The 22,284-nt window shown below is 40.6% G+C and overlaps 1 protein-coding gene across 2 annotated transcripts; it reads right to left on the reverse strand.

Moving 5' to 3' along the window:
- Nucleotides 1-525: 525 nt before the first annotated feature.
- Nucleotides 526-21,295, reverse strand: VBP1 (VHL binding protein 1). 2 transcript variants are annotated; one of them, XM_072817620.1, is made up of 6 exons: nt 21,137-21,295; nt 15,924-16,048; nt 8,455-8,521; nt 6,863-6,961; nt 3,382-3,520; nt 526-1,579 (listed from the first exon to the last, which is right to left on the reverse strand). In XM_072817620.1, exons 1-6 carry the CDS (start codon nt 21,227-21,229, stop codon nt 1,509-1,511), a joined length of 594 nt encoding a protein of 197 aa, XP_072673721.1. In that variant the 5' UTR covers nt 21,230-21,295; the 3' UTR covers nt 526-1,508. The 2 variants fall into 2 exon arrangements, with proteins under 2 accessions (XP_072673721.1, XP_072673722.1); XM_072817621.1 differs by lacking the exon at nt 21,137-21,295 and adding an exon at nt 20,835-21,033.
- Between the last annotated feature and the right edge of the window lie 989 nt (nt 21,296-22,284).

Here is a 22,284-nt window from a genome sequence, read left to right on the forward strand (position 1 = left end):
TCTATTTTCTACATTTTCCCAAATGAGCATCTGAATGCCATTCCTGACATATACTAGGTATTTATATACATTTATTAAATTACCTTGATTTTGCTCTTTAATTGATACTATCTCTAAAAAGCTGTGTTCCTTCATATTCAGTTCAATTTTCATGGAATTAAACTGAGTAAATCATTCATGTCCTAATATTAAGAAGGACATTTGTGCCAATATACTTACCATAACAAGGTTTGGGCAAAAGTAGCACTTACAACATCTCAAGATGTGTACGAACCTCAAATACTAGAATATGGGAATTCTGAATTATGAAAGAAAAGTGACTCAAGAACTTTGGTTTCTTTCAGATTTAACTCAATTGCTTGCTGATGTGAATTCCTTCCAAAGAGAATCTGCGTCGTTCCTATAAACATAACCTCTTGGGACACGCTAGTTACACTCAGAAGTAAATGAACTTTACAAATATGTGAAAAGACACGTTAACTTTAGGAAGAATAATGTTAAAAAAAAAAAGGTGCCATGCCACAGTTTTAACTTCAATGTTTTAATATCATGAAATACAAGTACAAAACATTGTACAAGTATATGTTGTACTACACAGAGATGGAATAATACATTTGTGTTTTTATCAGACTATCACCCAGTGCTAGCCACTGTACCAATGGCTTTCCGCAGGGATCTTTCTACTCTTTGTATGAGATTTTATCATGAATAAAAAAGCTCACAAATCTTTCAACCACTGCAGATTTAAATTTATCTTAATATTCTTGTTCAGCTGCTTTGGAGACCGTTAAGAAATACAGAATTGCCTTAGCCGAGAGTTTTGAGTGGCTAAAAAATTTTGTTATTTCATGTTGGCCCAGATCTCCCTTATATTGGCATTGCAAAGACACTGTGCACTTCTATGGGGTTTAAAAAAAAGTGTTGTCTCAATAGACAGCCCTCTTATGTTTGGGAAGGCAAATTACCATTTCTTGAAAAGTACAGACTATTGTAATAGTTATTGGCTAAGTAGTAATTCATGAAAATCCATTTATATACACAAATAATAGCAACAGAGAGCCATAAAGCCCCACATATACTAAAGAAAACAAGTTTGGAAATATTTAAACTAACTATTTTTCCTACCTCTATACTGGTTTAGCCACATCAAGTGAGAGTAAGTATCAGCCAATAAAGAAAAGTATTCAGCATTCTGCTTCCACAGCATACCTCAGCCATCTCGGCTAAGACTTTTTTATGACAAACCAAAAAAAAAAAAAAAAAAAAAGATAAAAGTTGCATTTACTTTGCTGAAAATAAAAATAAAATAAAATAATGCTGATTTCATAAAATATCTGAAACTACCTTTGTTTCTATAATAAAATGGTGGCTATCTTTTTTGAAGTTTTAATTACCATTCTTGCCATTAAAAAAAAATCTATCAAAGTCATGTCAACCTTTAAGGATAAACTTTGGGGTACTTAAAATAACATGTTTGGAAAACTGAACCACATTTTTAATTGCCAGCATTATGCTTTGTTCTTGGTAGAATCATCTTTGTTTCTTCTTTTTACATCCCAGTTATAAACCCTGGCCATATCTGCAAGAATTGTCAAAGAAAATGCAAATGCAAATCTAAAGATAACACACTAAGGACTAGGTTAGGTATTCACTCACAGACTGAATCAAAGAGAGAAATCGTGCATGCGAAATAATGGGAACAACTAGTGTTGTGAGCCATCTTTCTATGGTATCATTGAAGAAAATACTGGAACTAAATTCCACCAATACAAAGTCAAAGTCTCAAATCAGTAGTTGTTTAGGATACGTAGTCAACTATAGCATTATATTTGAGAAAATAGGTGCTTGACACGGTCTGAAAGACAAGCCCTCATCGATGAAATTTTAAAGACTATTCAAACTATATCCTTACAGGCAATATTTAAATTAGTACAACTATCGATAATTTCATCTCTTACCTCCCTTTGGTTTAATAGGACATTCACTCAACTTATTTTCCTTCCCACAAGCACCATCCTGTGTAAGCCCTCGCACATCAATCATTTCTTTCATGGACTGGGCCTTTGGTGTTGCATGCAGAAGTCATCACCATACTCAGTCATCTAGATCTTCTCCAGTGCTATCTCCTAGAAGGTTGTTTTTTTTTCTCATCTAGAAGTTGAATAGCTTTTTCCCCCGCCTCTGGATGAAGTGTCCACATTATGCATCCCACACCAGCCCCTGCTCTAGGCCTCTAACAGGCCTGCCTTCCCTCACCCAAGCACTCAATGCATGCTGCATGCTACGTGCTGTGGAGAAAAGAGCACATACAGCTCCTACACTTGAAGTACTCCCCATCTGGCATCGAAAATAAAGTACTACATGCAAAGTGCTAGGTAAGTACAGAAAAACAACAAAATACCCTGAGGATTTGAAAATGTTCCGAAATGATCTGATGCTTTAGCTGAAATATGAAGGGAAAAAAAAGGAGTAACCCACATAAGTCAGGGGAAATCATTCCAGGTAGGAAGAACAAAGTGGAAATATAAAGGGTATGGCATAGGTGGGGGGGAGGTGAGGAGAACTGATTGGGGCTATTTGGAACCCAGGGTGCGCTGAAGGAAGGCTAGGGCAGGAAGAGGTCAGTGGCATGAAGTAAGACTGTCCTGGGAACACCTCACAGGTGCCTTGGTGAGCATGTGGGGCCAATGCCTGTTACAGGCACCAGGAGAGGTAGGTCAGAGAGGAAAGGCAAAGAGCTGGGTTTCAACATACCTGGCCCCTCCTTGACCAGAATACCTACCCCCACTTCTCTCTGCTGATCCAAATCCTATACTGCCTTTAAAAACAGCCCAAGTGCTAACTCTCAAAGCCTTCTTTGAGCTAATTCCAATTTATCTCTTTCCCTAACTTTAAATTGCCTTGGCATTGCCTTCCTGAAACAAACTTACTTATATTTGACTATCAAATTATCATTTAGCTGTTTTACATGTGCAGTTCTAATACAGCAAGACTTTGCCACTTTTTTTTTGCACTGACTCCCTCACCATCCTGTGCCCCATACAACTTACAGTTGCAGCAACATAGGAGACCCTTAATAAACGCTTGTGGATTAAGCTATTTAACTAGCTATGAAGGTGTCTCGAGAAAACTGAAAGAAAAATGGTTATGCACTGATTTGAATTTGCTATTTCCAAACCTTCATAATTCAAATTCAAAGTAATCAATCTACAAACTTAGTGAAGTATTAGTTCCAAATATGCTAATTATCATTCTCATAAGATCTGCAAGTTCAAATCAGCCTAAGAGTAAGGTTATTCTTCTCATCAAAATAATGCAAGTAAGAATGTCGAAAACATCTTTCTCCTTTCCGTCCTTTGCTTTTAGTTAAAGAAAGGATACTGACTTCAGTGGTAGTAAATTGGTCTCGAAGAAAGTCAAGATCTTCCTCAAGAGAATCAAGATTCTTTGTGGCAGTTGATAGATTCTTTTCCAACAATGCCTGAGCTTCATCAATATCATATTCAAGCATTACATTAGCCTGAAGAAAGAAAGTCATGACAGTTATTCAACATTTCCATAGTGCTTCACAGGTTAGAGCAGGGGTTGGCAAACTACAGCCCTTAGGCCAAACACAGCCAGCTGCCTTTTCTTAGAAGCTGTACTGGAACCCAGATATTCTCCATTCGCTTATGCTTTCATACCTCAGCAACAGAGCTGAGTAGTTGTGACAGAGACCGTGTCCTCTGCAAAACCAAAATATTTATTCTCTGACCTTTTACACAGACTTTACTGATCCCTGGGTTAAAAAATACATTTATATACACTGTATTGTTTACTCCTCGTAACAACCCTGGTCAATCAAGTTCTTCTTGTTTTTTCCTCTTTACCACTAAGAAAATGTGGGCTCAAAGAGGTTAGGTTGCCTACACTAGCACAGATATTAAGTAAACAAGAGAATTAAGAGAAGAACCAATATTTAGACACCAAATCCCATCTTTATACAACCTCCATGATGACACTAAATAGTCTTACAATAGTTTTTTTTTAAGATTTATTTATTTGACAGAGAGAGAGAGAAAGAACAAGCAAGGGGAGTGACAGAGGAATAAGCAGGCTCCCTGTGGAGCAGGGAGCCTGATGAGGGGCTCCATCCCAGGACCTGATCATGACCTGAGGCAAAGGCAGATGCTCAACTAACTGAGCCACCCAGGTGCCCCTAAATAGTATTACATTTGAATCAATTTAAATACTTGTTTCTGAGCTTAAGATACAGGGATTTTAAATTTTGCAAATTATATATATATATAATGGCTAGCTCTTACTGTCTCCTTCCTACCGCCAACAGATGCTAGGGATGAAGCCCGAAGCTCTGGTGTTACTGCCTACACAGAGATGCATGCATTCTGGAAGCGGGGAACAAACCTTTCCTAGCTCTAAACTCCTCATGTTTCCTGACTTACCACTGGGAATTTCCTGAACCACTTCCTTCATCTGACTGATGAGGAATTTAAAAATTACTCAAGGGATTATTGTAGGGATTAAATGAGACAGACAACATGAAAGCGTCTGGCACAAGAAGGTTCTACATACTTACTGACTGAATAACCCAATCCATGACAATTAGAGAACTGTATACAAATTGAGACAGGACAAGAAAATATTCAAAGGCAAGTACATGTCTCTTCAATCCCAAACCCCATTCCTGAGTCAACTGCCATTGTTTCTTATTACTATTTCTTTTTCAGAAAATTTGTATACTTTGGTTACTTTTAACAAAAAAAAATAGAATAAATTTAAAAACACTTCATTTGTGACAGAAAAACATCAATGATTCATTCAGGAAGTACTGCGTGCCAAGTATTTCTTCTTTGTTGATTCACTCCTCAGTCTTATCAGCCTCTCCATTTGATGGTCTAACAGGTATCTCAAGACGGACACACCCAAAACACACTGCAAGTCACCCTGCAAAGGACCCTATTGGTGCCCTACCTGCGACATGAGTTACAAATATTTTCCCTGTTCATTGTTTGTCTTCTGACTTTCCTTATAGTTTCTGAGTTTTGTGGCCTAAACAAACCATCCTTATCTCAGGGTTATAAAATAAGTTATCTATCACTTGGTGTCAGTATCTCATGCAAGTATGTAATACATTTAGGACACATTCTCTTATGCGTATGAAGTGGATTCCAGGTGTAATTCTTATCAGACAGCTCCTTGTTGTCCTAGTCTGGTTTATGGAATCATCTTATCCCCACCTGCTAATGGAATGTGGGCTGAGAGAAAGAGAATTCGAGGAAGATGACCCCTCGGATTAGACCACCAGGTAGATAGCCATTTCATTTATAGAACTAAAGCTAAGTAAGTATGAGAAATATGGTCATTGAATGGAATATACAAACCCTGAAAATATTACAACCAACAAAAGCAGGAGGGGGAATTAAGGAATAGAGAGTGAGTTTCCAGGTATTAATCTGCCCGTCTAGGGATCCCTGGGTGGCTCAGCAGCTTAGCGCTGCCTTCAGCCCAGGGTGTGATCCTGGAGACCCAGGATCCAGTCCCACATCGGGCTCGCTGCATGGAGCCTGCTTCTCCCTCTGCCTGGGTCTCTGCCTCTCTCTCTGTCTCCATTAAAAATAAATAAAATGGGATCCCTGGGTGGCGCAGCGGTTTGGCGCCTGCCTTTGGCCCAGGGCGCGATCCTGGAGACCCGGGATCGAATCTCACGTCGGGCTCCCGGTGCGTGGAGCCTGCTTCTCCCTCTGCCTGTGTCTCTGCCTCTCTCCTCTCTCTCTCTCTGTGCCTATCATAAATAAATAAATAAATAAATAAATAAATAAATAAATAAATAAATAAATAAATAAATAAATAAAATAAATAAAATAAAATAAAATAAAATAAAATAAAATAAAATAATAAAAAATATAAAATAAAATAAAAAATAAAATAAAATAAAATAAAATAAAATAAAATAAAATAAATAAAAATTAATCTGCCCATCTTACATAGCATTAGAGTACCTCTCAAGGGTGATTCTACAATATAACAGCAAGGGGGAAATCTTTCCAGTGAGGAGAGGTGGGAGCTGTATGTACACTTAGCTTGCTACTTTGCACGGGAACTTGCCTGGGGTAACGAGACCAATGGGCAGCGAGCTGGATAGTAAGGAATGGCGTGGCTGATTGGTGAGAGGATTCAGAGGAGTAAGATAGGAAAAAAATCAGAGACAAGGTCTACAACATCATCTAAAATTGAAATATATGGTTTTAAAAATGGCCTCTAATCTCAAGAATTTTTTTAAATATTTTATTTATGTATTCATGAGAGACACAGAGAGAGAGAGGCAGAGACACAGGCAGAGGGAAAAGCAGGCTCCCCATGGGGAGCCCAACGCAGGACTCGATCCCGGGACTCCAGGATCATGCCCTGGGGTGAAGGCAGCACTAAACTGCTGAGCCACCCAGCCTGCCCTAATCTCAAGGTTTTTATAATAATCTTTTCCCCCTAAAGTTGTGAGAAATCTTTCCAGAACTAATAAACCCTCACGAGGAAGAAATATTTATCCGAGGTTCAGCAGGCCTTTCTATTTTATTTCCACTGCTCTTCCTTGTGTGACATTTAAGAGATAAAGCATTAGCAGAAGGGGAAGAGGGCTTTCGTTAGTTTTATATTGACTGGGAGAGACGAGTCCCTTCTGTAGCTCATCACACTTGTCATTCCAGTCCGTTTCCATTACAGACCCCTTGAATTCTACCCCTTTGTTCCCTCCACAGTCAAAGGGAGATAAGCACTTTACCCAGCTCTAATAGTATTGTTGTGGTGGGAAAACCACAGTGGTTTACAAATGTCAGCCAAGGAATCTGTGGCTATTTCAGTTACTTACCCCCAACCACAGACACACTTTATCAGTAGGAGGAACTGAAGCTTTGCAATACAGGTTATCTGCCAGTAAGAATCTGGTCTCCAGTGAACCAGTGGACTCCTTCAAAAAAAAAAATGACAGTACTGTAAATAGGTCAGTTTAATAACAAGGTTATAAAGGAGAGACCGCAGAGCTGAACCTAAATCATTTAAAAGAGTACCACCCAGCCAACTGAGTGTAGTGGTAAAAGAAGGCTGGAGCCAGATGGCTGGGCATGGGGGGCATGGATTCTGGCTCAGCTACTTACTACCTGTGTAAATTTGACATTTCAATTGACCTCTCTGTGTTTCAGGTTCCCAATCTGTAAAATTGGGATAATAGTCTCTACACCTCTGAAGGCTGTGGCAAACAGCCGTTACACAAACATAAACACACATACACACAAAACGGTGCTGTCACAGAAAAAGTGCTATGCAACAGTTAGCAATTATTGGCGCACTGGGGTGGCTCAGTCATTTAAGCATCTGACTCTTGATTTCAGCTCAGGTCATGATCTCAGGGTTATGAGATCGAGCCCCCTGTCAGCTCTATGCTCAGAGTAGCACCTACTCGAGATTCTCTCTCTCCCTCTGCCCTTCCCCTCCCCCAATCCACTCATACTCTTTCATTCCCTCTCCCTCTCTCTCAAAAAAGTTAGTAATTATTACTTTATCAGTTCTTCATGCTCAACCAATGCTTCCTGAAGTCTCATAAACTTCACCACATAAAATAATGTACTGGAAATAGTGTTATTCCAGTAGTCAAGTAATAAATCATACACACATCTTTTTTAAGAGGATTTTTTTTTTGAGAGAGAAAAAGAGAGTGTGCACGAGCTGGGAGTGAAGGGAGGAGAGGCAGAAGGAGAAGCAGACTCCCCGCTGAGGAGGGAGCCCAATGAGGGCTCATCCCAGACTCTGGGATCATGACCTGAGCTGAAAGCAGATGCTTAACTCACTGAGCCACCCAGTCACCCCTACGTAATCTTTTAAGTACAATACGCTTATAAAATTTAATCCTTATAGCTTGCTTTTATTTAATGAGTACTGGATTAAGACTCAGAAGATTCTCTAATCCAGTTCTGCCAGTAAACTAGCTATGTGACACTGGTCAAGCATAACCTCTCGCTAACGTTTTCCTCAACTGTAAAATGAGAGCCCAAAACACAATTTCGAAGATTCTTTGCAGATCTGTAAGTCTTAGATCTTAAGTCCCTATTCTTAGGGAGAACAATAACAACAATAAAAACCCTTGAGGGCTGCTACCTCAAAATAAGACATTTTCTTTTTGTACCTAAAATAACTTCCAATTGCATTTAACTTTTACAAATACTCCATATAAGTAAAATAATCCAAGAAATGTAGGCCCTAAAATTAAAGTTGACTTGGGAAAAAAGCCACAAAGCCACATTTATCACAGAAGCACACTATGACATCAGTACATATACACAAGAAACAAGAACGCAGACTTGATATTCTAACACATACAAATACCAGTGACCAAAGAGTCAAAGAAGATGAGCCTCTGCTGAAGAATTCTGGTTCACTCATATTTAGAAACAAAAATGTACTTACTTTTTTCTTCTGCATGTATTTTAGAATTTCTAAAGTCTGCTTAATTTCAGGAATCTGACCTTTTAGCCTGTGAATAAGAAAAAAGTTGACTTAGTATTTTGCAGGCAAGAAAAACACCAGGACACAGTCTTACTGCCTTTGCATTTTCTAATGATTATCTTTTTGAGGACTATTAAAATCATCCATTTATCAAAACCCACAATATCCAACACCACAATGAACCCTCAGCTAAACTATGGACTTCAGTTAATAATAATATATTGATATTGACTCATCATTTATTAATTTTTTAAGTAGGCTCTATACCCAATGTGGAGGTCAAACTCATGACCCCAAGAACAGATCACATGCTCCAACAACTGAGCCAGCCAGGAGCCCCTTGACTCATCACCCGGAATCAATGTCCTACTCTGGTGGAGGCTGCTGATAATGAGGGAAGCTCTGCAGTGTGAGGAGGCATTGAATATATGGGAAATCTCTGTACCTTCTGTTCAACTGTGCTATGGACATAAAAGTACTCTAACAAGTAAAATTCATTAAAATTATTTCCAAAAAACTGCTAACAACTGATCCCAAAGTGTTATCAACCTCACTGACAAGAAGATAAGAGATAAAAATATGCTGAAAACATTGAAAGTTACTTAGAAGAAAGAATGAGACATTTTTTATTTCGTTGGCACTGAGGTTTGGCTCTTTTTCCTGGTCATTAGGAGCTGCCCACGGTTGTAATGTGTTTTGCATGGAAAAATGTGCCAAACTAGTTCTAGGGTGCTGTCAAATCACAATGGAATTTGTAACAAGACAAACTAAGAATACAAAAACAAAGCTGTGGTTCTATCAGAATACATTTAACTAAATTTCAGGATTAGAAATTGGATGTAAACAAAATTTAAATGTGATAATGAAAATGTACTTGTTATAGAGGTGCTGAATCACTGTATTGTACACCTGAAACTAGTATGACACTTGGTTAACTATACTGGAATTTATTTATTTATTTTTTATAAATTTTTATTTATTTATGATAGTCACAGAGAGAGAGAGAGAGAGAGAGGCAGAGACACAGGCAGAGGGAGAAGCAGGCTCCATGCACCGGGAGCCCGATGTGGGATTCAATCCCGGTCTCCAGGATCACGCCCTGGGCCAAAGGCAGGCGCCAAACCGCTGCGCCACCCAGGGATCCCTATACTGGAATTTAAATAAAAACCTGATAAATTAAAAACAAAGACAATATACTTATTGCATCATATAAAGGAAGTTACACCATGTGTGAAGGACACTAGTAGCACAAACTTTATTATACCCTGTGCTACTGGCCTGCAAGAAGTATGGTAGATGAGCCTGCTACTTAAAAAAAATACTATCACTATCTGGAAATATAATCTAGAGACACACACACTTACCACTCATTTTTTTTACTTAGTTTGAAAGCTAATGCTCTGTGAACTCTTTACAAATTTAAAATGGGTAATGTAGATCTTTCAACTCTGCTTAATTGTGCATTATGTGCTGATACAGGTAAATGCTAAAAAGATATATTTATTGTAAATTATCTGATATGCATACAACATAAGAATGTTCAGATAAAGGTTTTTAGTCATGCCAATTTCTATATTTTTCTATAGATAAATATTACATGTAGCATATAAATTATGAAGCATATTGATAAATCAAACAGCAGCAACCCCAGTCAACTCAGGAAAAACACCAAGGTCACTGAGCATGTCGAAGCAAGATACCCCTCCCTACTCTGCTCCATCCCAAAAGATAGCAGCTCTCCCGTGTGGCTATAGCCCCCTTTTTTTCTTTTTCCAACAATTTCATCACATTTATGTATATCCCCAAACAACATATTCTTTGCTGGCTTCTTGGCTTAATACAATCTAGTGTTATATGCATTCTTCTTGGATTTTCTTTAACTCAATTAGGTTCCTAAAACTTCTTAATTCATTTTCACTGCTAACATTCAATTATGAAGATAGCACAACTTCTTAATCTGCTCTCCTGCCAATGGACACTTGGGCCCATCCTAGATCTTTGTTATTATATGAGCAATGGAAATCTCTAGGTTCTAGGAGTGGGTAGGAGAGTGAGGAAGGGAGATCGCAGCTTACTTAGAAGGGAAGTGAACCAAATCTTCAAATGGGGAGTCTTGTTAAAGGAAAACTTTCTAGTTGCTTTTCATCCCTCTAAAAAGCCCTGGGTGAAATCACCTTACCGACTCCCTCATGCTACAGGGTAGAAACATAGTAGAATTCGTCAGAAGTAGAGAGGTCAGGGTGAGGAGCTAAGAACACAAATACTGGCCCCTAGGAGCCCCCCCACCACTCCCAGGAGTGATGACAGTGAAGATGGGCAAGAACAAAGGAGTAAAAAGAATCCTCAGAGGCCAAGTCACCTGGCTGGGGAGAATAACGTCTGTCCAATGGTGGTGCCATTGTTAACACCAGCAGCGTTCTTCCTATCCCTACTCACCAGAAGGGGCTTAAATCGCTCCCCCACCCCACCCACACACACATTACTGGCCAAAGAATCTGATAACCCTGAGGGAACATGAGCTATGGGGAAAAGATAGGATGATCTGTAAACACAACTACAATAAAATACAGACAATAAACTCAGTAACGTCTATCAGATGGAACAAAATGAAATACTAGAAAATAAGATTATACAGTAATGCCTCAGAGAGAAAAGAAAGGATATTGATAATATGAAGAAACAAGTAGCTAGCTATAAGAATCAAAACGACTAGATACAAAAACGTAATGGTTGAAATAAAAGAACTTATGGACATCCATCTAATTGCCAAAAGACAAATTACCAAAGTCAGTAGAAAACAGGAAATATAATGAAGAGAAATGGAAGGCAGAATTAGGAGCATCAACATCTATATTAACAGGAATCCCAAGAGACAAGAAGAAAAATTACCAGAAAAACCCACAAAAAATGATAATCACAAAATTTCCAATTAAAAGACATACAATTCAGGTGTTGAGATTACCACAAGAGAATTACAAAATACTAAAGAACTTGTATACAGCTGAAGGTAAAGTGAAAGGCAAATGATAGGCTACAAGGAAAAATTTATAGCATATGTAAAAGAAAAAGGTTACTAAGCAGAGCCATCTGCTGCAAAACAACTCAATCATGCACAAAAATAGTTTTTACTGCAAAGCTGATACCACAAAGGTAAGGGAAAGTTCCAGAAAAAATCTAAGAGTAAAAAGCTGAAAAAGGCTTTTAGTCAAGCATTGAGAACTAGAGAAAAGTAAGCATCATGAGTCAGGTGCTGCTACCAGCTGCAGACCCAAGCCTGGGGCCCTGCCCTGCAGCTCAGTGGCGGAAGCTCACGTATTAAGTGCCAGGGCAGGAACAGGCTCCTATAGAATCACCACCCCTGGCAAAAGCAAAATCCTCTATGGATAAAGGCAAACCACACAGCTATCCATAGTTACAGGAAGCTGACATATAGTTAGTTAAGAAAGAAGAAAAATATCCACACCTAGACAAATTACATATACCATACATAAAAATGAATTTCTGAATTAAGAAGTTAAAGGTGAGGGGCACCTGGGTGGCTTAGTCAGTTAAGCACCTAACTCTTGATTTCAGCTCAGGTCATGACCTCAGGGTCATGGAGCATGGAGCCTGCTTAAGATTCTCTCTCCCCCTGTACCCACCCAACAAAAACAAATAAAAACTAAGTTACACGTGAAAAGCAAAATCGTAAAACTTTTAGAAGAAAACACAAAAATTTGTCTTTTTGAACATGAAATATAGGCTAGGATTTCTTAAATGAGACACAAAAAGCTATTAGGGGAACTTTTCACCAAAAACATTTAAATTAAGAACTAATCATCAAAAGAAGCCATAAGGAAAGAAAAAACATAAATTACAAAAGGAGGAAAAATTTCTCACTCATAAACTTAAAAGGATTACTATCCAATATACAATGGACTTTTAACAGGCAGCCCTGGTGGCTCAGCGGCTCAGAGGTTTAGCACCGCCTTCAGCCCAGGGTGTGGTCCTGGAGACCCTGGATTGAGTCCCACATCAGGCGCCCTGCATGGGGCCTGCTTCTCCCTCTGCCTCTGCCTGTATCTCTGCCTCTCTCTCTCTGTGTCTTTCATGAATAAATAAAATCTTTAAAAAAAAAACAATTGAGTTTTAACAATGTGGGGGCTGGCAATCCCCAATAAACTCAAAAATCAAAAAACAAATAAATTAAAGATAAATAAATAAATAAACTCAAAAATCCATGTGTAACTTTGATTCCCCAAAACCTTGAGTACTAATAGTCTACTGTTAACTGGAAGCCTTACCAATAACATAAACAGTCGATAACCATGTATTTTATATGTTATGTGTATTGTATTATATGTAATATATGACATATTACATACATACACAAAATATGTGTGTATTACATACATAAAATACATAATGTATATTATACATTACACTGTATTGTACTGTAATCTTACAATAATACCTAACACTTTCTTAATGTTTTCTGGTATCACAAGGCTACGTTTTTTTCAAACTGTCATAAATCTTCCAAAATTATATATATATAGAAAAAATCCAGGTATAAGTGTACCCATGTTCAAACCCGTGTTTGAACAATCGATGCTATTTGAGCGTCAATGTATAAAGAACTCCTACAAATAAAAGAACCAACCCACTACTGGAATGGGTAAACCTCTTCAAAAAGCTTTCCATATTCGCGTTCTCCAATTCTATCACTCCTTTTGAAGTCACTGGACTAACAGTGTTCCCATCCATAACGCCGATAACTTCCACCACTTCTCCATCTTAGATGATGGTAACTCTTCCTTCAAGTTGCTCAGACCTGGAAGCACCTTCCATGCGTCCCTTCCACACCTCACCTCTCGTCCACCAGATCATGCTAGCACCGACTTCAAAATAAATCCAGAATACGCTTCTTCCCCACCACCTCCATCACCTTCCCTAGATTAATGAAAGGGCCTACTAACTGAGCTCCACACTTCTGCCCTTCTCAGGAATATTACCAGCCCAGCAACTCGAGGGAGTCGTACCTTAACAGGGGAAAATCAGATTACACCACTTCTTTGCTCAAAACCCTCAGCGGCTGCTGCCTCCAATATTTCACATCCTCTTACTCCATTTATTTCCACAGCATTTATCACTTTCTAACCAGTCTATAATCTAGTTGTTTTCTGGCCAGAATGGCAGCTCCACAAGGACTGACATATCCTAAGTACTTAAGATGATGGCAAGCACATATCAGGTACACAATAAATATTAATCCTATTGAATTGTGTGTTTACTATCTAGACTCCACTAGACTGCAACCTTTCCAAGGGCAGGGACTGTCTGTTTTGTTCACTGATATACCTCAAGTGCACTCATTAGGAAGGCTGTAGGTACAAACTGTGAGGGTTTTTATCCCTCACATTCAGGCCTAGAGCCTATATAAACTTGGATGAGCACCCTACTATATACCCCAGGACTAGAGGTATAATTATGATACACAAATTTCCTCCTCTCTCCCAGGGCTTGGTCCTGAGGCACATATTTTTCTCTATCTATAATCTTCCTGTGGGTGATCTGAAAACTTGACTTTATTCTTTTTAAAATGAAAATAAGCTTTTCTGGACAGCCCGGGTGGCTCAGCAGTTTAGTGCCGCCTTCAGCCCAGGGTGTGATCCTGGAGACCCGAGATCGAGTCCCACATCAGGCTTCCTGCATGGAGCCTGCTTCTCCCTCTGCCTATCTGACTCTCTCTCTCTCTGGGTCTCTCATGAATAAATAAATAAAATCTTTAAAAAAAAGCTTTTCTTATAAAAGTAGTAGGTAAATATTGTAGAAACCTAATAATACAGATAACCAGATTTTTAAAAATACCATATTCCCACCACCCAAAGATTACCACTGTTGATACACCATCAGTATACCTTCTTCCAGATATTTTTGTACAGATATACTTTTTCCAAAATGAAAACATATCATTCATAGTCTTTTCTATCATGCTCTTTTCTGTTTAACACTCTATGTCAATGACTTTTCATCTAGTACCCAGGCCTTAGTCAAATTTCCCTGTTACCAAATCAAATGAGAAAACATATCTAAATACAAACATTTGTACTTTTACATGAATGGCACATTATGCCCAGATGCTCCTTCCTTGCTTTAGTCTGCCTCCGAACTCATAACCAGCCTTCAAAATTCTACACAGCCCAGAAGCTTCCCCCGAACGTCACTCTCACCCTCAAGATCACACCTTTCCCTGTGCTAACTCATTACTTTGTACTAAAGTATCTCAACTGCTATACTTTATGTGCTTATCTTATTGACATATCTAGCATGCCTAGACGGGCGTCCCTCTTGAGAGCAGACACTGAACTTTATTTCACCCAAAACAGTATCTGGCACCTAATTAGAATTCCAGAAATATTTAACTGACAGAAGAATGCTGGGAAATGTGCATAGCAGATATTCACAAGTATTTATTGTAGTGAACTGACTTTGTAAGCTACTATAAAAATACAGAGAAATAAACAACTGAGAACAAGGATCCATTTGTCCTATGCCTATTATTTGTGAAATCTAGGGAGAGCCAGAACCTCTATGGGTCTCTGATCTTAGTGGCAAAATAAGGATAAACTAGAAATCTAAGATGTTATGACCCTACATGTTTTGGAATAAGGTCTTCGATATTCATTCTATTACATTTTCAAAACCATCTTTAGACTAATAATACCAAGCATTGGCAAGCATGCGGACCAATGGAACAAATGGAACTCCAATGCGGACCAATGGAACAAATGGAACTCCATACACTGCTGGTGGGAATGAAATATGGTACAGCCACCTTGGAGGACTTTTGGTAGTTCCTCATAACACTGAACGTTATACTTGCCATACAAGTCAGCAATTCTACCTCGAGGTAATTACCCAGGAGAAATGAAAACACATACCCACACAAAGACTTCAAACCAAATGGGGAAACAACCCAAATGTCCACTGACAGGCAAACAGATAAAAATAGATTAAAATTGTGGACATACACATACAATGGAGCAAGGTTCAGCACTAAAAAGAAACTAATTTACTGATTGATATACACAAAACCATGGAGGACTCTCAAAAGCATCATACTAAGTGTAAGAAGCCTGATATAAAACAGTAGTTACTATGTGCTTTCACTTACATGAAACTCAAGAACAGATAAATCTATAGTAAAGATAATCAGAACAGTGGTTGTCTCTGGGAGTGGGCAGTGTTGGCCAAAAAGGGGCAGTAGGGAACTTCCTACAGTAATAGGAGTGTTCTACATATTAATCGGGACAATGGTTATAGAAGTGAATATATCTAAAAATTCATCAAATTGGACATTTTATTAAATGTAAAATATGTCTTGATTTTTAAAGCTTAAGCCATACAAGATTAACAACAAAAAACAACTCATAAATTTTTACACTTACCTCCTTTTCTTTTGAGCAAGGTTGAGTTCCATAAACTTGTACTTCTGGTACTGTTCATCCAGCTTCTTCAGCACTGTATCTGCAGTCTCATTCCCAGGCTGTTTCATGAAGGAATCTACATCTTCCTTTAAGATCAAAAAATAACACATGCAAGTTAGACTTTTTTAAAAAAAGATTTTTTTTTTTTAGAGAAAGAGAGAGAACGTGCAAGTGTAGGGAGAGGGAGACAGAGAATCTCAAGCAGTCTACACTGAGCATGGGGCCCAACACAAGGCTCAATTTCACAACCCCAAGACCATGACCTGAGCCAAAATCAAGAGTCAGATGCTTAACTGACTAAGCTGCCCAGGTGCTCCCAAATTTTCAAATTCATACCTCTAATGTGATTTTTGACTGTTTCACCTTTATCTTTAAAACATTAAAGAAAAAAAAAACCTTGTGTTTGTTTCCAAAGGCTTGTTTTTAACTATAATGTAGTTATAAAAACTTCAAGATCATTTCAAACAACGCACATACATTATGTAGCTAATTTATTCTTCCTCCACCTTTCTCTTTTTATATAAAAATATATATATGGAAAGAAAGATGACTTTACTTGCTTTATACACCCCCCAGGTTGCCCCGGTAGTAAATATGAAAATTACCAACAATCAAACACATTGCCTAGTCATGTAGCCTAGCCACAAAACGACTCAACAGATGTATGCCAAAATCATCAACTAAAATTTTGAACTCAAGTTCTGCCATAGAAATCAGGCTGAATATGGTATTAGGTTCCCAAGGCAAGCCACAAATACCTCAAGTATCAACTATTGGAAATAAAGTAAACCTAAAAAGCAAACAAAACAATCTTTTGTAAAAAGAATAATTAGGCAAAAAAAAAAGTAGTTAAACTGAGTAGCATTTTTAAAAATGTATACTACATGCTGGTCCTTGAAGAAAAGCTAATCAGATAAGGATCAGGAACTAGATGAAAATATATGGAAACTTTAAGGGAATCCCATTGGACCTTTCCAGCATTTTAAAGAACTTTATTCCTTCATTTTAAGTTAAATTCAAGTACCCACAGTTTCTGAGATCTCTGTATCATTATTCTTATCCATATTTACCAGCTATAAGGGACTATTTTAGCCTAAACAAGACAAGAAGCAAGGAGAAACAACAGTGAAGGAGTGTGAACTATGAAGCCGTCAAGCTAGAGACACAGTAAAAGAAACAAAAGGTGAGGCTGGGCGCAGTGGCTGAAGTCTGCATGTAAAATCAAGATATCATCTTCCTAGAAGGGTCACTGCAGGAAAGAGATGTAAGTCAAAGTTTCTAGCCCAGGGTAAATGTTGCTAGGAGGTTAGAGTCTAGCCAGGAGAATTACCTATAGCAGCACAGGATTGTGGCCACGAAACAGGGCCTGCCTGGTTTGAACCCTGGCTTCACCACATACTAGATGTGTTCACTCTGGAGAAGTTATTGAACCTGTCTCTTTGCCTCCAGTTTCTCACCACCCAGGTGGGCCGATAAACATAAAATCTAAAAAACATTAAAACATAACGAGGCGGACACCTGGGTGGCTCAGCGTGGAGCCTGCTTCTCCCTCTGCCTGTGTCTCTGCCTCTCTTTCTCTTTGTCTCTCATGAATAAAAAAATTAAATCTTAAAAAAAAAACCATAACTAGGGGGAGGCCTGGGTGGCACAGGTGGTTGTGCATCTGACTCTTGGTTTTGGCTCAGGTCATGAGATCAAGTCCTGCATCGGGCTCCATTCTCAGCAGAGTCCAAGGCAGACTCTCTCTCCCTCTCCTTCTGCCCCTCCTACTCGTGCTCTTTTTCAAATAAATAAATAAATCTTAAAAAAGAATAATTGAGAAAAAGAAAGAAACCCAGAAGCTCATTCTTTGAAAAGACTATCACCACCACTAAAATAAATCCTTTGCAAACCTGTTTGTGGATAAAAGATCAATAACAAAGATATAGGAATTTAAGAAAAAGAAAGTGCACATAACTACTTATCATGTGGCAATGGAATTGAAAAAATAAAAATAAAGTGATAACCTGCACAGATATAAAATTATTAAAGCTGACTTCAAAATAGTTGAAGCTTGATTTGACTCATTTTCATAAAAGAGCCTGAAGACATGATTAAAAATATTGCAAATGTCACTTGAAGCAAATGGACTGATAAATGAATCTTATATCTAACTTTTAAACAATAAGTGATTCTAATGTTATTTGAGCTATAAAAGAAAAAGATGGAGCATTCACCTATTCATTTGAAAAAACCACTAAAATTGTATTTATTTATTTTTAAATATCTTTTTTTTATTCATGAGAGATACTGAGAGAGAGGCAGAGACACAGGCAGAGGGAGCAGCAGGCTCCCTGCGGGGAGCCCGATGTGGGACTCGATCCCAGGACCCCGGGATCACGCCCTTGGCCAGAGGCAGATGCTCCACCACTGAGCCCCCCACGTGCCCCAATCACTACAATTTTAATACCGAAATCCAATCATAGTAAAAAATAAAGCCACAGATCAATCTCACATAGTAAAGGCACAGAGGACTGGTCTACCATGGCGGGTGGTAGGAAGGCATGCACACAGTGCTTCAAGAAATATCAGCACATAGAATGCAGCAATAATCAAATCATAGGAACATTAGATCGTACTACAAGGGTGTAAGGGCACTATTCAACTGCAAGAAATCTGTCAATCATCATATTAAATCATCCATCTGTCAATCAACATATTAAAAGAATAAAATTTAGATCATAAAAGATGCTGAAGTAATCTGTAATAAAAAGTTTTACGGCAGGGCGCCTGGGTGGCTCAGTCAGTTAAGTAGCTAACTCTGGATTTCTGTTCGGGTCATCTCAGGTCATGGGATAGAGCCCCAAGTCAGGCTCCCCGCTCCACAGGGGGTCCCCACGGTTGTCTCTCTCACTCTCTCTGCCCCTCCGGCTCACACACACACACACACACACACACACACACTCTCTCTCTCTCTCTCTCTCTAAAATAAATACATCTCTTTAAAAAGTTTTATGGCTAATTCGAATAGAAGTAACAAAGGCAAAAACAAACAAACAGCAAACATTCTGAATAACAAAATATTAAGATTTCAGGTAAATCACAGAGTAGAGAGGAATGCTCGCTTTCATGACTAATATTTAACATTTTCTTGCATTTTCTAATAAATTCAATAAGCTAAAGAACAATAGGCTATTAACAGCGGAAAAGAGCTATATTCTGTCTCATTTTAGGTAAAATTCAATACTCATATAGACTCTACTGTAAAATAACTAGAATTACTAGAATTTTTTATAATATTTTACTTATTTACTCATGAGAGACACAGAGAGAGAGGCAGAGACACAGGCAGAGGGAGAAGCAGGCTCCGTGCAGGGAGAGCCACACCAGATTCGATCCCAGGACCCTGCGGTAACGCCCTGAGCCAAAGGCAGAGACTCAACCACTGAGCCACCCGGGCGTCCCAATGAGGTCTGACTTTTAACCAGTAAAGTATATGACCTCCTATCATCACAGGAATTAATATATATCAAGTATCTACTTGTTATACTGAAAGCACATATTGCTTCTCGTAGCAATTCTTTAAATACTGTCATCCTTTTTCCATGAAAATAACAGAGGCTCAAAGTGGTAAAACAACATGCCCAAGACCAAGCAGCGATCGGGAAGTAGAGGCAGGATTCAAACCCTGGTCTATTAAGAAGCCAAAGTTCTTTCTCCAATACCATGTTATTCACATTACATAAAGTTTGGCTTGCTAAGACATCATACCGTGTTGGTAGAAATTTTAATGTCTAGAAAAAATAACCCACAGCTATTTTAGAGGGAAAGGCATTTTAAGATAAGAGTTTATAAAACCTCAGATACAGTGTATGCTCCTGAATTAGATTTTTGAAGCCATCTGTAGCCAAGGACCCAGAACATACTATATACAGCACTCTAGAAATTGAATTCAACATCTAGTCGTGAGCTTTTACTACGTATCCCTGTGTCGCCCGAGGACCAGGAGAAGCAGCCCTGAGCCAACATGAGTACCTCGCTTTCCTCCCACTCGCAGAACACGTAAGTAGGGGCTCTGATATTCCACGGACTGCTCCAGTTCGAATCCCTGGAGAACCTGCTTACACACTCCATGACGTGGGACCGAGTGAGTCGAGTCCCTCCGCTTCATCACCCATAATAATACCCATCTCGTCGCTTTTTGTAAAAGCACTAAGAAAGTGCCCGGCACTCAGCAAAATTTTCCTCATTACCATTAGCTGGGAAATGAATGCAAACAAATAAATGGCACAGCTCACGGAGGAAACACAAAATAACAAAGGAAAAGAACTACAAAACTGAATCGGCAAAGGCACACGTGCAAAGCAGACTGTAGATGCAAGTGGTCTAAATAAAGAATAAAAGAAATGGATATCTTGAACGTCGGAACGTATCACCAACCAAAAAGGGAATACAAGGCAATATAGATACAAGCCAAAGGTCGAGAAAATTCCGTTAATACTGTATAGTGGAGGTCGGTCAGAACCGAGTGAGGAAAGACAGATGCTACTGCCCTGAAGGCCAGTCGGGTTTTCCTTCCTTATTCAAACAGCTGTGAAACACTCTTTCCAGAACAGCCTAACGGAAAGACACTGTCTAGGTCACCTGGCTGCGTCTCTGTGTCCCCGCTCCCAAGCGCACACCAAGCGCTCCGCACGGTTGTTAGAACGATGCGCGCTAAGCGAACCTGACCACACCGCGCCACCTTACAGCGACAGCCCGCCGGCCGCCGGATGAACTCGATTCCCAGCAGGACACGCGAGGCCTTCACGCGTGACCCCGTCCTCCCTTCGCCGCCCCCCTTGCGGCCCCGCAGCCCCGCGGCGGACTGGCTGGGATTCCGCGTCAGCACACCTGAGCGCCAGCCCCCGCGTCCTCACCGCACCCTAAGCCCCGGGCAACCGCCGGGCACTCCGGCATCCTGGCTCAAGTCCCTCCCGGGCTTCTCGCCGCCCCCCGCTCTGCCTTCCCAAGCAGCGGAGGCCGAAACCCGCCGTCCGGGGGGCGGCCCGTCAGAGCGGTGCGCTGCACCATCCTCCCTCCCGCATCCACTACCCCAACTCCTCCCCCAGTGGCCGAGGCCGGGATGGAGGCCGGGAAGGAAGGGGGAGCCCGCGGCCTAGCGTCAAGACGCCGAGGACCAGCGTGCCTCTTACCACAAACACGGCCTCCGGAATCCCCAGGTGGAGCCGCCGCCCATTCCCCGTGGCCACTTCTCCCAAGCCACAACCGTCCTTAGCGGTCGCCATCTTGGAGAAGCGAGCGCACGCCTAATGGCCTTGCGAGCCTCCGGCACTGCTGGCCCCTGATTGGCTCGCTGGCAGCCGCCGGCCCGCCCCCGCGCCTGCGCGATCGGCGCGTTCACAGGCGCGCCGGAAGTAGCCGCCCCTTCTAGCTGCGACGACTCGCCAGCCTTTGGGCGCTGATTGGCTGCGCACGATGAGTGACGAGCCAGGAAGCGCCGCGAGGAGACGCTGGCTGTGCGGGAAGAACCAATGCGGCCTCCGGGGAGGATCCGTGGCTCCGAGGGCGGGCTTGCGGACCCTGGGAAGAGACCTGAGCACCACCCGGGAACGGGCAGCGCCTTCCAGAATGACCCCAGAAGCGACCCCAGCCCCAAGCAGCTACTAGTGAGTCTGCGACCTAGAGGACAAGGCGGGGCCGTGCTCTTGGTGTCTTTCTGGTCCCACCATCCCGACGAGCATCCCGGCTGTCAGAGGGTCCGTTTCGGAGTGGAGCCACTGGCCCGAGTTTAATACCCCGCCCACTGCACCAGCCTTTCCCGAAAGCCACCCTTGACCAGCATGTTGCCACCCCAATTCAGACGTCTCACGACTCTATTCTACATAGAGGAGCCTAAGGACCCTTGTGAGGCTTCCAGCCTGACGGACGGCCCCAACACCGCCCGCCACCACGACCCTTTGAAAGCAAGTGCGCTACACACTCCTACGTACTTAGGCTCTGGTGTCTTTTCCAACAACTAACCACCCCGTTCCTCCCGCCTCTGCTTGCTCTCAGGGCTTCGCTGTGAAGCGCTGCTGCATCCGCTCGCACAAACCCTACCCAGGCAGCCCGATTATGAATAAAGGATGTTAGTTCCCTTACTCAGTGGGGATACGTATGTAGTAATAATCGTGATTGACATGTCTTAAAATCTACCTATGTGCCAGCCACTGAGTCATGCTATCTAATCCCCGCAAGCTCTGGCTGAGAGGGACTATTATCACCCATAGTTTACACACAACTAAAGAATCTTAGGGATCCCTGGGTGGCGCAGCGGTTTGGCGCCTGCCTTTGGCCTAGG

Source organism: Canis lupus, chromosome X (assembly GCF_048164855.1).
Source record: "Canis lupus baileyi chromosome X, mCanLup2.hap1, whole genome shotgun sequence".
In the NCBI taxonomy this organism is placed as follows: domain Eukaryota; kingdom Metazoa; phylum Chordata; class Mammalia; order Carnivora; family Canidae; genus Canis; species Canis lupus.